The sequence below is a fragment of the Triticum aestivum genome, chromosome 4B (genome assembly GCF_018294505.1).
Source record: "Triticum aestivum cultivar Chinese Spring chromosome 4B, IWGSC CS RefSeq v2.1, whole genome shotgun sequence".
Classification (NCBI taxonomy): domain Eukaryota; kingdom Viridiplantae; phylum Streptophyta; class Magnoliopsida; order Poales; family Poaceae; genus Triticum; species Triticum aestivum.
The window spans coordinates 98293260-98313607 of record NC_057804.1 but is presented as its reverse complement, the minus strand read 5'-3'; the positions used below and the strand labels follow the sequence as shown (position 1 = coordinate 98313607).

Here is a 20348-nt window from a genome sequence, read left to right as displayed (position 1 = left end):
AAGGAGAAGGCGTTGTCTCCAGCGTTATGAGGCCGGACCCAGATCGTGCGGTTGCCTAGGCAGATAGTGCTAGCACGCAAGGCGGCAACCTGCTCAGACTCACGCTGGAAGACAACAAAAACGGTGCCCACGGAGCAGCCGACAATCTGAATGGCCGAAATGCCGAGGTGGTAGCGGAAGACATGCTTGAGCCAAGGCAAGAAAGCCGGGCGGGGAGGGGTGACGTCGACAAGGCAAACAAGGGAGTTTTGGTCCGCTACCATGGGGTAGTGGACATCCAAGGAAGTGGGGCGGCCATGCACGACGGGCTCCATGAGCGTGGTGGGCAGGGGCGCGAAGCTACTAGGATGGGGAGAGGGGGCGCAGATGCGAGCAGGAGAAGAGGAGGCAGGTGAGTGAGGACTGCTCAACCAGCATTGGTATTTAAGGTGACGAGGTTGCGCCTAGAAGGTGAGCGCCTGTAGCGAAGAGAGCATTAAAAGCTAACATGGCCAACCAGACGACAACGCCAGCAAACAACCGGATCCCTACAATCCCGCCGGCAATGGTTATAGGAGAGACAACGGAAGCAACGCTTGTGCAGGTCTTTAGGCTTGCCATATCTAAAAAGCGGATTTGGTGCAGCTCGCGAGGTAGAGGGAGAAGAACGCCTGCCCATGGGAGAGAGCAAAGCGTCCTTGTAGGGGGTATAGCCATGCACAGACAAGGAGGCGGGCTGGGGGCACGAGAGGTCAGCCGAAGCATTGCAAGCAGATCCCGTACGATCTGAGCTGCGAGCGGCTGGCGATTGGCCAGGGGGCGATGGCTGCACCAGCATGGCGATAACACTAAGGGGGGGGGGGGGAGGTTAGCAGGTACTCCCTCCGTCCGGAAATACTTGTCATCAAAATGAATAAAAGGGGATGTATCTAGATGTATTTTAATTGTAAATATATCTTTTTTTATATTTTGATGACAAGTATTTTCGGACCCAGGAGTAATTGATTACCCTCGAGCGTTGCGCTGCAAGGGACAGCACCGCCCTGCCAACCGTCCCAGGGCCCCCAAAAATCTAGGCATGCGAGGAGGAGACGAGTGATCGTGAACCGAGTCCGAAACAGACGGACCGTCCCAGGTCCAAGGACCGACGGCAGAAGGGAGTTGGCTATCCAGACACGACGACGCGCGCCAGAGCGCGCAGAACGGGCAGGTCGTAACATATCAAGACAGCCAGAAGAGGTCAAGCTCGGAAGAGACATGCTAACCACAATGATGCCCGGCCTCCATGAATCGCAGAGCACGATCTCCTTAGCGATGGACTCATGAGTTACCTGGAAGAGGAAAATGCCACGTTGGCACTGACGAACGCGGTAGCCGTTTGCAAAACCGCCGAACCAGCAGACCAGCAGAGAAACGAAAAACCTAGAAGAAAGCAGGATGCCTTCGTTGCGGACGACGGCGAGCACGCCGGCAGGCCGGCAAAGGCCAGCCACCAACTCAATGGTGCCGCAACCATACTTTGCCAACATGGCATTCTCAAAGCTACAGCCATCCATAACTCTTGCGGTGGACCGTACTAAAAGAACGTGGAAGCAAGAAGACAGGGACGGAACACTGGATGCATCAAAGATTGAGGCAGAAACGTGCAACAAGGAAGAGGTTGCTGCTTGGAGCTCACCAAAGAAGAAACCAAACCTGAAAGCCAGCGTAGCTTGGGTGGAGAAGAAATCATTGTTGGCACGCAGCGGAAACCTCTTACTGCACGGCGGAGCTCCGGAAGTAGGTGGCTGCCGTGCCCCGTAGAGGCACACGACAGGTGGGTGGACGCCAGCCCACGCGAGCGGCGGCGGGTGCGGTGGCTGCCGGTGCCGGAGAGGCAGCCGACAGGGAGCTCACGCCTACCAGCTCACGCTCACACTTCGTCTTCCGGGGTTTTGCTGACGACAAACGAACTTTGAGTAACTAAAATGCTAGATAAGTTTCAAAGGAGGTTAACTACTAAAGGTGTCTTTATCATGAAGTTTATGTATGTGGATCTTATGAATTCTGAACCTATTTTTCGGAGGAAAAAAATATCTAAAATATAAAAGGTTCTTGCAAGATCAAATTCTACTAAAGATCTGTGTGTGCTCCCTTGTTGTTGGCTCATGCCGGCGAGACCACATCGGAGCCTTCGGGTGCTCCGAGTGGGCTGGTCTGAGCCGAGGGCGGCACAAACGGCCGTTTTTCTTCTTCTGGCGCCCCGATTTTGTTCTTTCGATGGATTTTTCTCGCATTTCTTATGCACCGGATGAGGGCTGGGCTGGCTTATTACCCTCCAGCATTCGCCTCTTTCTCGTTTTTGCCAAAGGGAAGCAACGCGGTTCTACTACTGGAGACGCGCTAACTAGCCTAGACCGTGTTTTGGATCGTACACCTCGCAGTGTACACGGACATGCCGACGTCCACCCCAGAGGCAGACGGTGGAGGTCCTCACGCGCTACAGATCCCGCGTTTTCTTTTTTCAAAGAAAGAGAAAAGACTCGAGGGAGAGTCAAGTCAAGTCAACTGAATCCAGATCTGGTTGGGTTCATTTATATGCACCTTCGGCTAGCAGCGAAATCATTCATCTCACAAGCCTCAACCCCATTTCGCTGCCCCCTTCCCAGCATCTATAGCAGCATACCTCAAGTGTTCCATCTTCTCCAGGTCAGTGTTGTGCTTTGTACTATTAAGAACCTTGTTGTTTTTCAGATGATCGTAGCACAACCATGCTTATAGCTCAATTAAAACAAGATGTTATGGCTTTACACATGTTTTTCCTTTCTTAAAAACGGTAGATTTTATTTCCATTGTTTTGATAAATCCATGGCTTGCAGCAGCTCACATCCATCGCTTGTCATACCATCAGAAATGGCCACTTACGCTGGAGGAGGCAATACCGAGGAGAACAATCAGACTGTTCTAAGCACATTACCCAAGGAACTGCCGTTGGACTTCTTGAGGACTATCACAGATCAGTTCTCAGACCAGCGCATTCTTGGTACGGGTGCATTTGGAACGGTTTACACGGTATGTTCATGCCTTGACAACTTTTTGCATTCTCGGAATTTGTTGACAAAAATGACAATGTTTGCTGAAAAGGTATCTTTGAGGTTGAACAGGGAGTTATGCCAGATAGCCAAAGGATTGCCGTGAAGAAGCTTGCGGAGAGTGCACCGGTTGCACGCGACAAAGCATTTACCAATGAGGTTCAAAATATCATGGCTCTCCACCATAAGAATGTGGTAAAGTTGGTTGGGTACTGCCATGAAGGACAAAAGAAGGTTGTTCAAAACAATGGAAGATATATTGTTGCAGATGTTTATGAAAGCCTACTCTGCTACGAATATTTACCTATGGGAAGCCTTCAGAGGAACCTTTTTGGTATGTGATGATAAATTTCTATTTTAGTCTCATCTACTCCAGTACAAAAAATGTCTTATATTTTGATACGGACGGAGTAATATTTAGTTGTTTTACAATGTTTGGAGCATGGATTACCTTCTCATGTTCTGTTCCTTGAACTACTATCTTAGCTACTGAAATAACTCAATCCTTAACTTCAGACAAACCCATTAACATGGCTTGGGATGCGCGCTTCAAAATAATTAAGGGGATCTGCGATGGTTTACTCTTTCTTCATAGGATTCCTATTATCCATATGGATTTGAAGCCTCAAAATATACTGTTGGACAATAACATGATACCGAAAATCGCGGATTTTGGACTTTCCAGGCTCTTTGGCCAAGAACAAACACGGGCAAACACACAGAATGTTGTGGGATCATAGTAAGCTGACTAGAACTGTTCTAATATTTTGTTGTAAATTGCATTTTCACTTTCTAGCAATGCGTATTAAATTATCACTGCTAATTATGTGCAGCGGATACATAGCCCCAGAATACCTATACAGAGGTGAAATCTCAGCTCAGTCAAACATATATAGTTTAGGCCTATTAATCATCGAGACTACCACCGGCGAGAAGAATAACCCCAAACAGAATGAACCGTCAGCAAGGGAGTTTATTGAAAGAGTAAGAAAGAATACTACATGCTGATTTAATTGTTGAAATCAATAAGCTTATGTTAGAGTTTAACTTTATGTTGTCATCTAGGATAACAGTTTGAAATTCTTTACATAGGTACGTAGAAATTGGACAGAAGGACACATAGCGTCCAGATACTCAAAGTTGAATGCAAATGGCCTCCAGGAAGTAAAGGTATGCATTGAAATTGGTCTAGATTGTGTGCGCATTGATCGGAAGAGCAGACCCTCAATCGAGAGCATTGTTCGGAGGCTCGATGGACGTTGTGCAAGCAAAAGGGCAAACCAGGTATGAAAATTAAATATGGACTGGATCAGAGGCTCTGTATTGAGATCACTTTGTTTCATGCAAGTGAGAGGAGGAATTTCCAATCTTTTTCAGTAGTCTACTCTGGCCGCTTCTGAGAAACCTACCGCTTAAATTGTTCGCTTGCTGCCTATACACTAATGTTTCAAGTGGCAAAATTCCACAAAAGTCCATCTGTATATTTTGAAATCTGTGTAGTTATGATGTACCCTTCAAAATCCATATTGATTGATCAAATTAGACTATGGATGTGATCGAGGTGGATTGTAATAATCCGTTTGTCTAACTATAGCCTACCAATTTTATTCAATTTTTGCCGCTAGTTTCTCACAACAGATTTTTTTTAAAAGTAGGCTGACCCCCGGCCTTTGCATCAATCGATGCATGCAACCATATTATTAAATAAGAACGTAACAAAGTCTTAAGGTCCAAAAAAGCTCTGAGCAGTAGTTGAAAGAAAATAAGTCTGAAAATCACAACAGATAGTAAAATACATTCACCACAAGACAAAGAACCGGACAGTCTAAGTCTTAATATGCTGCGTAGTTTTTTTTTGTGAAGTTACCTGATTGCATGCAAACTATTTGCCTGGCATGGCCAGTTAAGTTGCATAAGGCTTTCAAAAGAATTGATTCTTCTCTCATTTGCAGCCCTAAAATGCTTGGACTAAGATACTGTGCCCCATCCTTTTCTAAAAGGAGGGAACATAATCGCATTTGCATACTTGGTTTCCTTTGCTTTTTGTTGACTATCCATAGTTTACTTATAGTGTAGATTTTCATTGTTATTATGTGTTTACCTTATTTACAAAATTGCTTTTAGCTTATGCCACATTTAAGCTGGTGTTGCTAACATATACTCTACAAAGTTTCAGTTCTCCACTACTTCCATGCGAGCATAAACTGGGATCTTCATCGACGAAAGAAGGGCAACATGTAAAGAAAGAGCTTCCTCTGTTATTACTAGAATGAATTTATTTCAAAAATAATGTTGAGTGTCATCGTGGAACTTGTTAATTTATTATGGCAACTTCTATTCTAGTATCTCTTGTATCAAAGATTTTATACTCCAAATGCAGTGTTGTTGCTTCTGTTTAGTGCGGTTTGAAATAAGAATTTGAAATTTCTTGATGCAATGTTATTGTCTCTGTTCATTGTACCACCAATCCCTCATCATTGGTCCATCAGTGGCCACTGGTCAGAGATGAAGCTCATCATAGACGGGCTCCGAAAGTGACATCAGTATGAGTCTCTAAGAGCTAACCTAGGCAGTTAAACACTGACAAGGCTAGTCTTGACCGATCAGTGGTAAGTGCACCGTCCACCTCAAATTGATGATATGGCATCACGGACCGGCTGTTATAGGTGTCTAGTCAGTGATATTGAGTCATCACTGACCACCCTATTTAGTAGCCAGTCATTGGTGTATGTTCTAAATTTATGAGCAGCATCTTCCCGTGTGGAGTGACGGTGCAGAAAACCATCAGATCCCTGCACAAGGTTCCTCGTGGAGCGGAGCGCACATAGAGGATCATGTTGGCGTACATGCGAGACAAGGGTTTACCCAGGTTCAGGCCCTCATAGTGAGGTAATACCCTACATCCTGCATGTATTTTATTGATGTGGCCTCGTATGAGGTGTACATGTTTTGGATCTGCTCAATGCCTCCTTGGGAGGCCCCTACCTCCCCTTATATAGGTGGATGAGGGGTAGGGTTACTTGGCTTGTTTCCAAAGTTTTATACGAATCATGTCTTACGGTACAAGTAATGGTATATCCTTCTAGAGGAGGCCCACCGTTAGAAGCGAGCGTCCCAAACAATAACCGCGCTCCGAGGCCAGCATGGCGGCCTTATTTCCCGGAGGTCGGGTACCCCTGGTGTATTGCAATGTAAGTAGACCCTGAGCGCATGTGGAGTTGGAGTCTTTTGTCTTCGAAAATGAGAACCCAGGCATGCTCCTGCTGTTTTGGCGACAGTCGCGGTCTGTCTGCATGAATTTGACCTTGGAAATACTTAGGTTCGCTAGGTGTGTGACCTCATAGGTACCCTAAGTGTACTGATCCGTCGATAGTTTGGCTGCATTAGGATTAATGCCAAACCAAATGCGTCGTCTTAGACTGCTCGGCAAGGTCTTGAGGGAGTCCTTTGAATGAAGAATGATCTTGTGTCGATCCCCCTGAAGATGTTGGAGGTGACATAGTCTGTCAGGCTTGTTGCTCCTAGGAGGAAGTCGAGGACAATAGTGCTTGGTGAGTTGGGTGTCTGACCTCCCCTCTTCTTTGTCATTGTAGACATCTGGCTTCAAAGTGAAGGAAATATGCCCTAGAGGCAATAATAAAGTTGTTATTTATATTTCCTTATATCATGATAAATGTTTATTATTCATGCTAGAATTGTATTAACCGAAAACTTAGTACATGTGTGAATAAATAAGACAAACTAAATGTCACTAGTATGCCTCTACTTGACTAGCTCATTGAATCAAAGATGGTTCAGTTTCCTAACCATAGACATAAGTTGTCATTTGATTAACGGGATCACATCATTAGAGAATGATGTGATTGACTTGACCCATTCCGTTAGCTTAGCATTTGATTGTTTAGTATATTGCTATTGCTTTCTTCATGACTTATACATGTTCCTATGACTATGAGATTATGCAACTCCCGAATACCGGAAGAACACTTTGTGTGCTACCAAACGTCACAACGTAACTGGGTGATGATAAAGGTGCTCTACAGGTGTCTCCGATGGTACTTGTTGAGTCGGCATAGATCGAGATTAGGATTTGTCACTCCGATTGTCGGAGAGGTATCTCTGGGCCCTCTCGGTAATGCACATCACTATAAGCCTTGCAAGCAATGTAACTAATGAGTTAGTTGCGGGATGATGCATTACGGAACGAGTAAAGAGACTTGCCGGTAACGAGATTGAACTAGGTATTGAGATACCGACGATCGAATCTCGGGCAAGTAACATACCGATGACAAAGGGAACAACGTATGTTGTTATGCGGTTTGATCGATAAAGATCTTCGTAGAATATGTAGGAGCCAATATGAGCATCCAGGTTCTGCTATTGGTTATTGACTAGAGACGTGTCTCGGTCATGTCTACATAGTTCTCGAACCCGTAGGGTCCGCACGCTTAAGTCTGAAACATTTGAAAAGTTCAAAGAATTTCAGAGTGAAGTGGAAAATCATCGTAACAAGAAAATAAAGTTTCTTCGATCTGATCATGGAGGAGAATATTTGAGTTACGAGTTTGGTCTTCATTTGAAACAATGCAGAATAGTTTCGCAACTCACGCCACCCGGAACACCACAGCGTAATGATGTGTCCGAACGTCGTAATCATACTTTACTAGATATGGTGCGATCTATGATGTCTCTTACTGATCTATCGCTATCGTTTTGGGGTTATGCTTTAGAGACGGCTGCATTCACGTTAAATAGGGCACCATCTAAATACGTTGAGACGATGCCTTATGAACTATGGTTTGGCAAGAAACCAAAGTTGTCGTTTCTTAAAGTTTGGGGCTGCGATGCTTATGTGAAAAAGCTTCAACCTGATAAGCTCGAACCCAAATCGGAGAAATGTGTCTTCATAGGATACCCAAAGGAGACTGTTGGGTACACCTTCTATCACAGATCCGAAGGCAAGACATTCGTTGCTAAGAATGGATCCTTTCTAGAAAAGGAGTTTCTCTCGAAATAAGTGAGTGAGAGGAAAGTAGAACTTGATGAGGTAACAACACCTACTCCCTTATTGGAAAGTGGTTCATCACAGAAATCTGTTCCTGTGACTTCTACACCGATTAATGAGGAAGTTAATGATGATGATCATGTAACTTCAGATCAAGTTACTACCGAACCTTGTAGGTCAACCAGAGTAAGATCTGCACCAGAGTGGTACGGTAATCCTGTTCTGGAGGTCATGTTACTTGACCATGACGAACCTACGAACTATGAGGAAGCGATGATGAGCCCAGATTCGGCAAAATGGCTTGAGGCCATGAAATCTGAGATGGGATCCATGTATGTGAACAAAGTGTGGACTTTGGTTGACTTGCCCGTTGATCAGCAAGCCATCGAGAATAAATGGATCTTCAAGAAGAAGACTGACGCTGATAGTAATGTTACTGTCTACAAAGCTCGACTTGTTGCAAAAGGTTTTCGACAAGTTCAAGGAGTTGACTACGATGAGACCTTCTCACCCGTAGCGATGCTTAAGTCCGTCCGAATCATGTTAGCAATTGCCGAATTTTATGATTATGAAATTTGGCAAATCGATGTAAAGACTGCATTCCTAAATGGATTTCTGGAAGAAGAGTTGTATATGATGCAACATGAAGGTTTTATCGATCCAAAGGATGCTAAAAAAGTGTGCAAGCTCCAGCGATCCATCTATGGACTGGTGCAAGCATCTTGGAGTTGGAATAAACGTTTTGATAGTGTGATCAAAGCATACGGTTTTATACAGACTTTTGGAGAAGCCTGCATTTACAAGAAAGTGAGTGGGAGCTCTGTAGCATTTCTAATATTATATGTGGATGACATATTATTGATTGGAAATGATATAGAATTTCTGGATAGCATAAAAGGATACTTGAATAAGAGTTTTTCAATGAAAGACCTCAGTGAAGCTACTTATATATTGGGCATCAAGATCTATAGAGATAGATCAAGACGCTTAATTGGACTTTCACAAAGCACATACCTTGATAAAGTTTTGAAGAAGTTCAAAATGGATCAAACAAAGAAAGGGTTCTTGCCTGTGTTACAAGGTGTGAAATTGAGTCAGACTCAATGCCCGACCACTACAGAAGATAGAGAGAAAATGAAAGATGTTCCCTATGCTTCAGCCATAGGCTCTATCATGTATGCAATGCTGTGTACCAGACCTGATGTGTGCCTTGCTATTAGTTTAGCAGGGAGGTACCAAAGTAATCCAGGAGTGGATCACTAGATAGCAGTCACGAACATCCTGAAATACCTAAAAAGGACTAAGGATATGTTTCTCGTTTATGGAGGTGACAAAGAGCTAAATGGTTACGTCGATGCAAGCTTTGACACTGATCCAGATGACTCTAAGTCACAAACTGGATATGTGTTTGTTTTGAACGGTGGAGCTGTTAGTTGGTGCATTTCTAAGCAAAGCGTCGTGGCGGGATCTATGTGTGAAGCGGAGTACATAGCTGCTTCGGAAGCAACAAATGAAGAAGTCTGGATGAAGGAGTTCATATCCGATCTAGGTGTCATACCTAGTGCATCGGGTCCAATGAAAATATTTTGTGACAATACTGGTGCAGTTGCCTTGGCAAAGGAATCCAGATTTCACAAGAGAACCAAGCACATCAAGAGACGCTTCAATTCCATCCGCGACCAAGTCAAGGAGGGAGACATAGAGATTTGCAAGATACATACGGATATGAATGTTGCAGACCTGTTGACTAAGCCTCTCTCACGAGAAAAACATGATCAACACCAAGCACTACAAAAAAAAGACACATCCCTGACATTTTGGGTTGAACGAATTTTTTTTTCTATCATACATATGACACTTCTATGACGATAATTGTGATAAAACACGGTATCATCATAGATGTGGTGGGCTCCTACTTCTATGACAAAAATTCATGACAGAAAATGGGCTTTTCGTCCTAGGCGGGCCAGAGACGCAGCTGCATGACATTCGTTGGGCCGTCCATTACGGAAAAAACCATAGTAGAAGCGAGGGGGAGGAAAATTTCGAGGAGTTGCCAGTTATGGTGGGAGGTCGGGGGCCGAACGATGCACATTTCTCTCGTACAGGTACACGCGTGTGTGCGAGGCGTTGGGTCTAACTGAACCCGAGCGAGGCGTTGGGCTCTAACTGAACCCGAGTGATTGCACTACAGGCTACGCATTACTGAACCCGAGCGATTGATCGATGGCTGTTAACTGAACCCAATGGAGCGATTCCTTCGCTACTACTGCTAACTGAAGCCGATCGATGCTGCCTCTGGGATGAACAGTGAGCGTTGCATGGGGGGGGGGGGGGGTTGGATGAACAGTGAGCGGTGGCGTTGCCTCTGGATGTACAGGAACCCGTGGTGTGGAGGGCTGGATGAACAGTAGACAGTGGATGGGTGGCCGTGGAGGGGTGGTTGAATAGGACCCCGTGGTGTGGAGGGCTGGTGAACAGTAGACGGTGGAGGGGTGCCCGTGGAGTGGTGGTTGAACAGTAGCCGGTGGAGTAGCACGCGGTGGAGGATGGATGAACAGGAGCCCGTGGAGGCTGGAGGAGGTCGACGGTAGCCCGTGGAGGCTCGAGGAGGTCGACGGTGGAGATGAACAGTATCCCGTGGAGTCCCGTTTTGCGGTACGCCACACCCCTCCCGATGAACAGGATCCCTGTTTCGACCGTAGGAGGTCCGTTTCGTCTGTTTTGCGGTGCGCCACACCCCTCCCGATCAACAGGACCCCCGTTTCGACCGTAGGAGGTCCGTTTCGTCCGTTTTGTGGTACGCCACACCCCTCCCGATCAACAGGACGCCCGTTTCGACCGTAGGAGGTCCGTTTCCTCCGTTTTGCGGTATGCCACACCCCTCCCGATCAACAGGACCCCCGTTTCGACCATAGGAGGTCCGTTTCCTCCATTGTGCGGTACGCCTGGCCCCTCCCGATCAACAGGATCCCGTTTCGAACGTGGCCGGGTCGAACACAAGGCCGTTTCCTCCGTTGTGCGGTACGCCAGGCCTCATTTCCATCGCCTGTTCCGTCCAAGCCCCCCGATGAACATGACCACGCATTCCGTTCTGACCCAGCCGGTTGGCTCCCCATGAACACGATGACGACGCTGTTTCTCCGTTCTGACCCAGCCATGTACGTATGCGCGATAGGTGTTCGAGACCCTGCCCGTATGTACATACGTGGCCGTATTTTCTTTCTTGCACCCTCGCCGATGTACGTATGTGTACATGCTACGTGTGCGCCTCTACTACGACACGTGCGCGCCTCTACATCGACCAGTATGTACGTACACGTTCGCGACCAGAATGACAACGCTACGTACGCTTCGACCAGGTGGGTCCCGACTGTTAGGCACTTCCTTGCCTGCGAAGATGTAGCTGGTGGGTCCCAGCAGTCAGGGGGCGAATCGTTTTTTTGCCCGGACGCACTTCCTTGCGTGCGAAGATGTAGCTGGTGGGTCCCAGTAGTCAGGGGGGCGAATCGTTTTTTTGTTGCCCGGACGCACTTCCTTGCGTGCGAAGATGTAGCTGGTGGGTCCCAACAGTTAGAGGGGCGAATCGTTTTTTTGCCCGGACGCACTTCCTTGCGTGCGAAGGTGTAGCTGGTGGGTCCCAACAGTCAGGGGGAAAATGTTTTTTTCACGAAATACGGTGGCCCGTCCAGTGGGTCCCCGCTGTCAAGTGGAGGAATAATTATTTTCCGCGTAATAAGGAGGCACTTCCTTGCTGCGGCCGTGGACCCAGCTGTCAGTCTCTCCACATACAGTCCACGTCCGATGGAAGTCGTTCCTTAACCACGTTGACCACGCCGCACCAAGAGCACTAGGGCGGTGGACGACGACAAGGCGTAGGAAGGGGACGACGGGGAGCCGGGAAAGACGCGGCAGTGGAAGCCCGAGCGGAGAGGAGTACGAGGGTTCACTGGTTCGGCTGCGGTGTGAGGCTTCCGTCGCTGCAGGGCCTGGCCAATTGTGGGAATAGTAGGGGGCGGTGAGGCCTCCGTGGCAGCACATCCGACCACGGGAGGCAGGAGCATGCGGCACGACCGACGCTGCTTTGGGCGGCTGGAGCAAGAAGACCAGAGGTTGAAGAAGCACTACGGCCGTTGGATGGACATCATACGATCACTTGATCTAGAATCATTTATATTGACTAAGTTGACAAAGCCCTCCGTCCCCGTCAACTTAGTAGGCCCACAAGTCAGCCTCCCACCAAGGTGGATCCCAGCTAGCAGGGGGGTATTCATTTTTTTGTGCGTAATAAGGAGACACTTCCGGTGGGTCCGAGCTGATAGCAGGGGGAACGTTTTTTTCGCGAAATACGGTGGCCCGTCGATTGGGTCCCAGCAGTCAGGGGCAAATGTTTTTTTCGTGAAATACTGGTGGCTCGTCCGGTGGGTGCCTGCTGTCAGGTGGAGGAATAATTATTTTCTGCGTAATAAGGAGGCACTTCCTTGCGGCTGCCGTGGACCTAGCTGTCAGCCTCTCCACGTACAGTATTCTTCCGATGGAATTCGGTCGTTGACCACATTGACCACGCCGCGCCGAGAGCACCACGGCGGTGGACGACGGCGAGGCCTAGGAAGGGGACGACGCGGAGCTGGGGAAGACGCGGCAGTGGATGCCCACACAGAGAGGAGTACGAGGGTTCACTGGTTTGGCTGCGCTACCGTCACCGCAGAATAATAGGGGGTGTGGGTGAGTGGAGTGGAGGGATGGCCTAGCCAGCGGTGGGAGTAGTATGGGGGCGGTGAGGCCTCCGCTACAGCACAGCCGGCCACGGGAGGCAGAAGTAGGCGGCACGACCGGCGCTGCTTTGGGCTGCTGGAGCAAGAATACCAGAGGTTGAAGAAGCACTACGGCCGTTGGATGGACATCGTACGGTCAGTCGAGCTAGAAAAGTGCATATTGACTAAGTTGACAAAGCCCTTCGTCCCCGTCAACTTAGTAGGCCCACTATACTGGGTCCCAGCTAGCGGGGGGGGATTCTTTTTTTGGGCGTAATAAGGAGGCACTTCCTTGCGTGCGAAGATATAGCTGGTGGGTCCGAGCTATCAGCGGCGGTAACTTTTTTTTCGCGAAATATAGAGGCCCTTTCGGTGGGTCCCAGATGTCAGGTGGAGGAATCATTATTTTGCGCGTAATAAGGAGGCATTTCCTTCATGCGGCCATGGAACCAGCTATCAGCCTCTCCACGTACAGTCCACTTCAGATGCATGTCGGTCGTTGACCACGCCACGCCGAGAGCACCAGGACGGTGGACGACGGCAAGGCCTAGGAAGGGAACGACACGGAGGCAAGGAAAACTCGGCAGTTGTTTCCCACGCGGAGGGGAGTACGACTGTACGAAGGTTTACTGGTTCAACTGCCATCGCCGGAGAATAACATCAGGTGTGGGACTGTGGGTGAGTAGAGGGATGGCTAGGCCAGTGATGGGAGTACGGTGGGGCGGTGAGGTCTGCGCGGCAGCACAACCGGCCGCGGGGAGGAGGGAGCAGGCAGTCCCGCTGGCGCTTGTTTGAGCGGCTGGAGCAGGAAGAGCAGAGATTGAAGAAGCACGACGACCGTTGGATGGACATCCAACAATATACAGGCCATTCGTGGAAAGCCTCAAATCTGTGGAAAACAGCATATAGCCCATCTGCCATTATTTCAAATAGTTTACAGCCCATTTGCTAATTCTTACGGGTTTTTTGGAGCCCATATATTCTTTTTGTTAGCATTACAACCCATATTGTGGCCACGGTTAAAAAATTATACAAAATTTTGCATATGTCGGTGCAGTCTGAACTGTTTTTAATCCCAAAATTTCGAGCCACATTCAGACTGATTTTAAAAATAAATGTATATCAATATAAAATCCAATAAATTGTCCACGCCATAAAAATCAATGCAATTTAAAATCTCGAAATGAAAAAAAGATATTTGAAACTAATTGTCGGTTTGATGTGTTTTAAAAATGTACAACCAATTTCTCATTACTAATAGGCCATTTTCTCGGCCAGCCGAATGAAGCTCTCCTCGTCTTGAAAGATTTGCAGCCCAACAGGCCTGATAAAGTGACTTACTTGAGAAATCACAAAAAAACTGGGCTAGCCATTTTCAAAAAGAAAAAAAACTACTGGGCTGGTCTGTGGTAAACATAAAAGAAAAGGTTGTCTAGACAAGCGACAGTGTCCCGCACAACCCAGTTAACACTCTGCTTCCGTCTCAAAAACAAATTAGATAAATGCCACTCCAATTATAGCGATTCATAAACATGCCACTGCAATTTCCAAACTTTGAAAAATGCCACTGCAATTTTTGCAAACTTTGAAAAACGCCACTGCAGTTTGCAAACTTTGAAAAACGCCACTCCAGACTTCAAAAAATGCCACTAGAAATGGCATTTTTCAAAGTTTGGAAATTGCAGTGGCATTTCTCGGAGGCATTTATCAAATGAACCCAAAACAAAAATAACTGGGCGAGCTGCTGGGTCCCTGGTGTCAGCCGCTCGTTGTGCAATTCTCTCGTTTATTGACTTCATTGACAATGGTATGGGACTCAGATGTCAGAAATCCACTAGGAGGGGCCATTTTCTATTGGCTTGAAATATGGAGGCACTTGCTTGCGTACTGCCATGACCATGGCGGGTCCCTGCTGTCATCCTCTCCACGTACAATCATCTCCTAATTGTGTACGCGTCAACTTGCTAGGCCCAGAAGTCAGCCTCTAAACCCGTGGAGGACAAATACAACCCATTTAAAAAAATAACAACCCATTCCATACGTTCAAACGGAAAGTTCAACATTCAGAGCAAAGTAACAGGTCTGATCCACATATAGAGTACTGAACTTCCACGTTGACAACCATCATAGCCAAGTTAACTATCTACTCCCACTAGACAAGTACTAACTTACTCTTAGCTAACTAGACGATGTCGTCCGCCATCTGTGGTACACGCTAAACACCGGCACCGGCGTCCTGCGCCTCGCCTCGGACTTGCCAGAGGTGCGATAGGGCGCGTTGCTTGCGCGCATTGGCCCTTTCCATGCCGGCATGGTCCACCGAAGCTTCGGCTTCCAAGCGGGAAACCCACTTGACGAGCTGGTAGTAAAAATCAGCGTCGCGAACGCGTGTGTGCCCGACAGCCTCCAGGGCTATTTGCCGGGTGCCGGCCTCCATGTAGTCAGCCCAGTTGCGGGCGCTCTGCTCGTGACTCAGAGCGTCAGTGCGCTGCTGCTCCATGTCCCGCCGGCGGCGCAAATCAGCGATACGCTGCTCCTCCGCCATGCGGTCGCGCTCTAACAACTCCTCTATCTGCGCATTGCCATCTAAAGACAGATAGAATGCCTCCTCCCCCCGTCTGCCTTCTGGTGAAAAACCGAACACTAGTTCCGCCGGTGACCGCCTTCGGCGTCGCCTACCACGGACGGGCGGGGGCATGGCGGACGTGGCGAGCGACGTTGGGCCGGTGGGGGCTTATGAGGATATGGCGAGTTGGGTCACGGTGGCACTGGAGAAGGCCGGGAAACAATACTTATAGGGCGAAGGTATCGCAACGGTCATCGAAATTCAATGCATAATGGCTTAGCGCGCCAGCTTGCCGTGGAAAACTAGGGAAACTGAAATTATGACTGAGCCGTCCCGTCCCGTCTGGGTCGCACGCCAGCATGGCGGTCAAACGAGTGCACTCGAATCATCTCCCTCCTTGTCAATAATGATTTCACGGATTTAAAAAGCCCGCAACAATTAAAGCGTATCTTTTTTGCATCAGTTAGCTACCTTAATTACGTCCGGCTGCATGCAGGCACTCAGAATTGCTCGCAGGCAGTACGCAGAGCAGCATGCAACGAGTCGCAGCCGAGGGCACGAATGCAGCCACTTAAATCGCTGGAATTAATTAGGCTTAAACTTCTGCATGCCGTTAATTATTGCCATGCCTTGGTCTTGCTGCTTTGCTCACGGGACTAATAAACCCGGACGGAGGGAGTACCTTGGTTGGTGAGAGGTTTGAATTAAGCCCTGCAAACCGGAAAGGAGGTACTAGTACATGCGTGATCCTCTATTTATTCGTGTAGGATCGAGTAGGTCGTTTCTTGAATTGAGCCCTGCAAACCGGAAAGGATGTAGTACGTGCGTGATCCGCTATTTATCCGTGTAGGATCAATAGTGTAGCTTGTCAGTTTCTTTAGAGGTAGGCATTTTTATCCGTGTAGGATCGATAGTGTAGCTTGTCAGTTTCTTCAGAGGTAGGCATTTTTATTCAAAAAACTGCCACTTCGCATCTTGTGTCGCAAATAAAACTGCCAGGAGCGCATTTGTAGGCTAGCTAGTGATCGATCAGTAACTTGTAAACACCGAGCGAACAGAAATAAGTAACTGTTAATGCATCTCAATGATTCACAGATCATATACAAATATGTAGCTCCAAAAGCAAAGATCAGACACTTCGGATCTTGCGTCGCAACTAAAACTAACTAGTACGATTCCCATACATAAGATCAACATGTTAATGCATCTCAATGATTCACAGATAATATACAAATATGTAGCTCCAAAAGCAAAGATCTAGAAAAAACATCTGTTCTTCCTACTAACATGGATGCTTCTCTTGGCCAACATTCAGTACAGACTGAAAGACAAATTTGTTTGTGAAGTCTACAATTCCTCTTGCAAACGTAAGTCGTTTCACCAACAGCTGGAACCATGAGAATGAACCACACATGATGGAGGAACATCCACTGCAATATGATTTGGTCTTCTCTCGATCACACCGCGAGACTATTTTCGGAATACAAACTTTAACTTAGGGAAAATGATGCCCATTGTATAATCAGACCAAAGCAATGAAGCACCAAGTGTTGGCCAGTAAATAGTACAGTACTACTTTTCTGCAGTCCATGAAGTGACTATCCAATCTTTGTGTCTATTTTCAAATGGCACTGCATGCAGTGACTATACTATTCTCTTGTGCAGTTCAACCAAAATTGCGGACACTTTGTTTGTTTGCCAAATAGCAACGGGCAGACATCTCTGTCTGCACAAATATCAAGCAGCTAGTAAACATATACCACACCATGTTCGCAGTGATGGAAGAGGTGAAATCGATACAACCGAAATTGAGCATCCAATCATTGAATCCTGTCCTGCACCTCCAATGTAGGTCCACCCTGCCAATAAATTCACATGCAAACCACTAGTATTACTATCTAATGACAGTACAAAAAGAGTAGCAAGATAGTAGCAAACCATGTACCTTCATAATGAACAGCTCATAGTGCCACCAATTGGATATAAAGGTTTGGGAAAAAACATGCTCCTAATGATCAACCAGTTCGACTTTTTATGCAGCTCCACTAAAATCGAGCATCCCTGTTTGCATAGATATTGGAAGTGTGATTACTATAAAAGTGGCACTAGTTGAAGCATAGACTCACAAATATAAGCATTCCAATTTCTTAATGAGAAAAGGTAGCAAGACTGTTTCTAACCACCTGTTTGAAGGAATAAATAAAGCAACAGCGGCTGATGTCAGGAAGGAATACATAGTTTTTTCTAAAAAACTGAGCCATTCCTGACCTTTCCTCTTCTTTTAAGCAAATTTTGTGCAGTTCTACTAAAATAAAATGCCATCACCGCCTTGAAAATTTAGTGGCACTGTACAAAAGGAAATGACTTAACATTACATCATGATGTCGGGTATGTAGTAGACAGGGATTAGAGACAAATATATAGACCTCCTCCGATAACATAATGAACATTAATTTTAACAAAGGTGTGACTAGCTTTACCGGGATAATTTGAGTGAACTCTACACCCTCTGTTCCTTAATATAAGACGTTTTCGCGGTTCAATTTAAAGTACCCAAACGTCTAATATTTAGAAAAAAAGGTAGTAGTTTTCTTGAGCACATATCTGGGAAAGCTTGCCACACTTTATTTATGTCCATACGCTAATGCAACACCATTCGAATACTACAAATATACACTAATCCAGTGGCTAGTGCAACAGTAGAGTAGTTAGTTTATTACAGGGTATAGTACAATGGTTTTACTGAAAAGATTTCGATAAACTCTAGCACTGGAAGGTTTCTATAAGAATTAACAATACAAAATGTAAAGGTAACAAGTTTCAGCATTGGTATACTAGCTGTGCATGAGCATTAAATCAAATACAGAAGTCTGAAGGTAACTAGCATTATTAACTAATGACAGTATAAAAAAATTACAAACCATGTACCTCCAAGGTAAATATAATTTTGAACTCGGGGGGACCTTAAAAATTGCTATCCCAATCTTGATAATCGATCAAACATAAAAACTTGATCGAACGAATCAAGAGAACAGCTGGAGGAGGAGGTGCCCACTCTTGACCTTTCCTCTTGTCTTCATAATTGTCTGTGCAGTTTAACCAAAATAAAATGACATCAGCGCCTTGGCATTTTGGTGACACTGTACAAAAAAATTAACTTATCTCATGAAAGTGAGGTATGTAATCTATAAGCATTAACAATGCAAAAATCTGAAGGTAGTAACAAGTTTCATCGGTGGTATACTGGCTGTGCAACAACATTAGAATGCCTTAGCTGAAAAATCTTTAATACATCCAGAATCAACAGCTAACCCTGAAATGATCTAGTGACATTAAATGGCACTGCTTAAATTTATCTGTGGCATTAGACTGAGAGCGGCATTAGATAAATGTGGCATCACTTTAGCAGTAGCATTGCTTGACTTGACTGCTGGCGTTATACTAATAGCAAAAAAAGTGGCAACAAGAGCATGGGAGGCCCATTCGGACAGTGGGCGCACCAGTATGATGTACCTCACGGACACAGAGTGGTGAGGGAGGTATGGTTGCCCAGAGCAACAAATATCCAGGCAGCATATGTGGATTACGTCCCAGTTTTGTTCTCTTTAGCCACCTTTTTACTATGTGAGGACAACAAACCGATCGACCTGGTCATTCTCTATTGCGTTGTCATGCCTTTCTACCCTTCTTCAACCAAGAGACACGAGACTCGTTCCTTAGCTACTGATTTCCCCTTTTTAACCTAGATGCGGGTTCGATGCCTACTCTCTTGGACAGTACAGTCTCCCTTCCTTTCCTTATTCAACCCAGACATGCATTAGTCTGCATGAAGTAGGGTTTCCTTTAATAGTGCAAATTATGGTTTTCGTCTGCGTGGCCAGCAGAGCAGAGGATAGCAAATTGGGAATATGGTGGAGTGGAAAAAGATCCACATGCAACGACGTGCCAGATGGGGCAATAGAACAAGGGTATGGTTTGAAAAGAGGTAGCATACCTGAGGGTCGGCGGGAAGTGGCTTCGCTCGTGGTCATCATCCTCCGCACACACTACGGCAGCGAGCTTGGGAAAGGAGGCCATCCCGCGTGATGCTAGGTCTGAGAGGATGGCCTTGTCGTCAGTGCGTGACCTCGCTCGCCGACGACGAGTGCGTCAATGCTGCACGTCTTCTTCCCCGGCGGATCTGTGACCACCGGTGAGGAGGGAGAGAGGGGCCGTCTTTTTAGATCTGGAGAGAGGGTGGTAGTGTGAGAAGCAAGTGGGCAGCCCTTGGCAAGAAAGCGCTGAAGCTCCAGCCTATATATCTTCTTTATACTACTAGTACTGGAGGTGGAGTAGTGGTAGAGTAGTTTATATTTTCTCTATGTACAATACCAGTTAGTCGTGCTTCAAAACTGAACAGCACGCCATTAAAAAAATAAAGGTCGACGACTAATGCGGCACCTCGGGCCAACGCGGCCAGATTGCATTTTGCACGAGAAATTTGTCAGCACCCCGACTCAATGCCACATCGATCTAGCATGTAACACCCCATATCACTTTGCGGCCTCACGCACGGTATTCCCACGGGTGTCACCTTACCTTTGCCCGGGACCGTTTGCGTCTTTTGGCACACGTATATGATAGTGTCGCTAGCATCCATATGGTAAGGAGTCCGGGCTGACATGGCTAGTCGTAAACCCAAAGTGGCACAGACTTACAGGGACAGGCATCCATGACCCAACATCGAACGTGTCGGTCATCAACGAGTGAATCCAGGCTGTAGCACTGGGCTAGCAGGACTCTGGTGAACGTGGGCTGTAGCGGGCTAACAGGACTCCGGTATTCATCGCGTGACATTTCCCCTAAGGGACAGACACAGGAACGAAGAAGGACACATGCCGGCCAACCTAAGTGTTCCGGAGCAGTAGCAAGCTACCATGGCTCAGTGGAAACACTAGGAGACATTTCCCGGTAAGAGAGGCTACCAAGGATAA

General features: G+C 46.7%; 1 protein-coding gene across 4 annotated transcripts; it reads left to right on the top strand.

The window, feature by feature from the left end:
* Positions 1-2509: 2509 nt before the first annotated feature.
* LOC123091254 (putative receptor-like protein kinase At4g00960) lies at positions 2510-5505 on the top strand. Of its 4 annotated transcripts, none has more exons than XM_044512708.1 (7): positions 2510-2667; positions 2870-3030; positions 3123-3384; positions 3567-3789; positions 3884-4034; positions 4143-4334; positions 5221-5505. In XM_044512708.1, exons 2-7 carry the CDS (start codon positions 2872-2874, stop codon positions 5251-5253), a joined length of 1020 nt encoding a protein of 339 aa, XP_044368643.1. In that variant the 5' UTR covers positions 2510-2667; positions 2870-2871; the 3' UTR covers positions 5254-5505. The 4 variants fall into 4 exon arrangements, with proteins under 4 accessions (XP_044368643.1, XP_044368642.1, XP_044368644.1 ...); XM_044512707.1 differs by having other exon boundaries at positions 2542-2667; positions 2841-3030; XM_044512709.1 differs by having other exon boundaries at positions 2572-2667; positions 2838-3030; positions 5227-5505.
* Positions 5506-20348: the final 14843 nt, after the last annotated feature.

Excerpts from the sequence above, each read along its gene's own strand:
- LOC123091254 (XM_044512708.1), top strand. The coding sequence starts at position 2,872 with ATGGCCACTTACGCTGGAGGAGGCAATACCGAGGAGAACAATCAGACT. Across the intron at positions 3,031-3,122 it reads CATTTGGAACGGTTTACACG|GGAGTTATGCCAGATAGCCA; the intron begins GTATGTTCATGC and ends GAGGTTGAACAG. Across the intron at positions 3,385-3,566 it reads CCTTCAGAGGAACCTTTTTG|ACAAACCCATTAACATGGCT; the intron begins GTATGTGATGAT and ends CCTTAACTTCAG.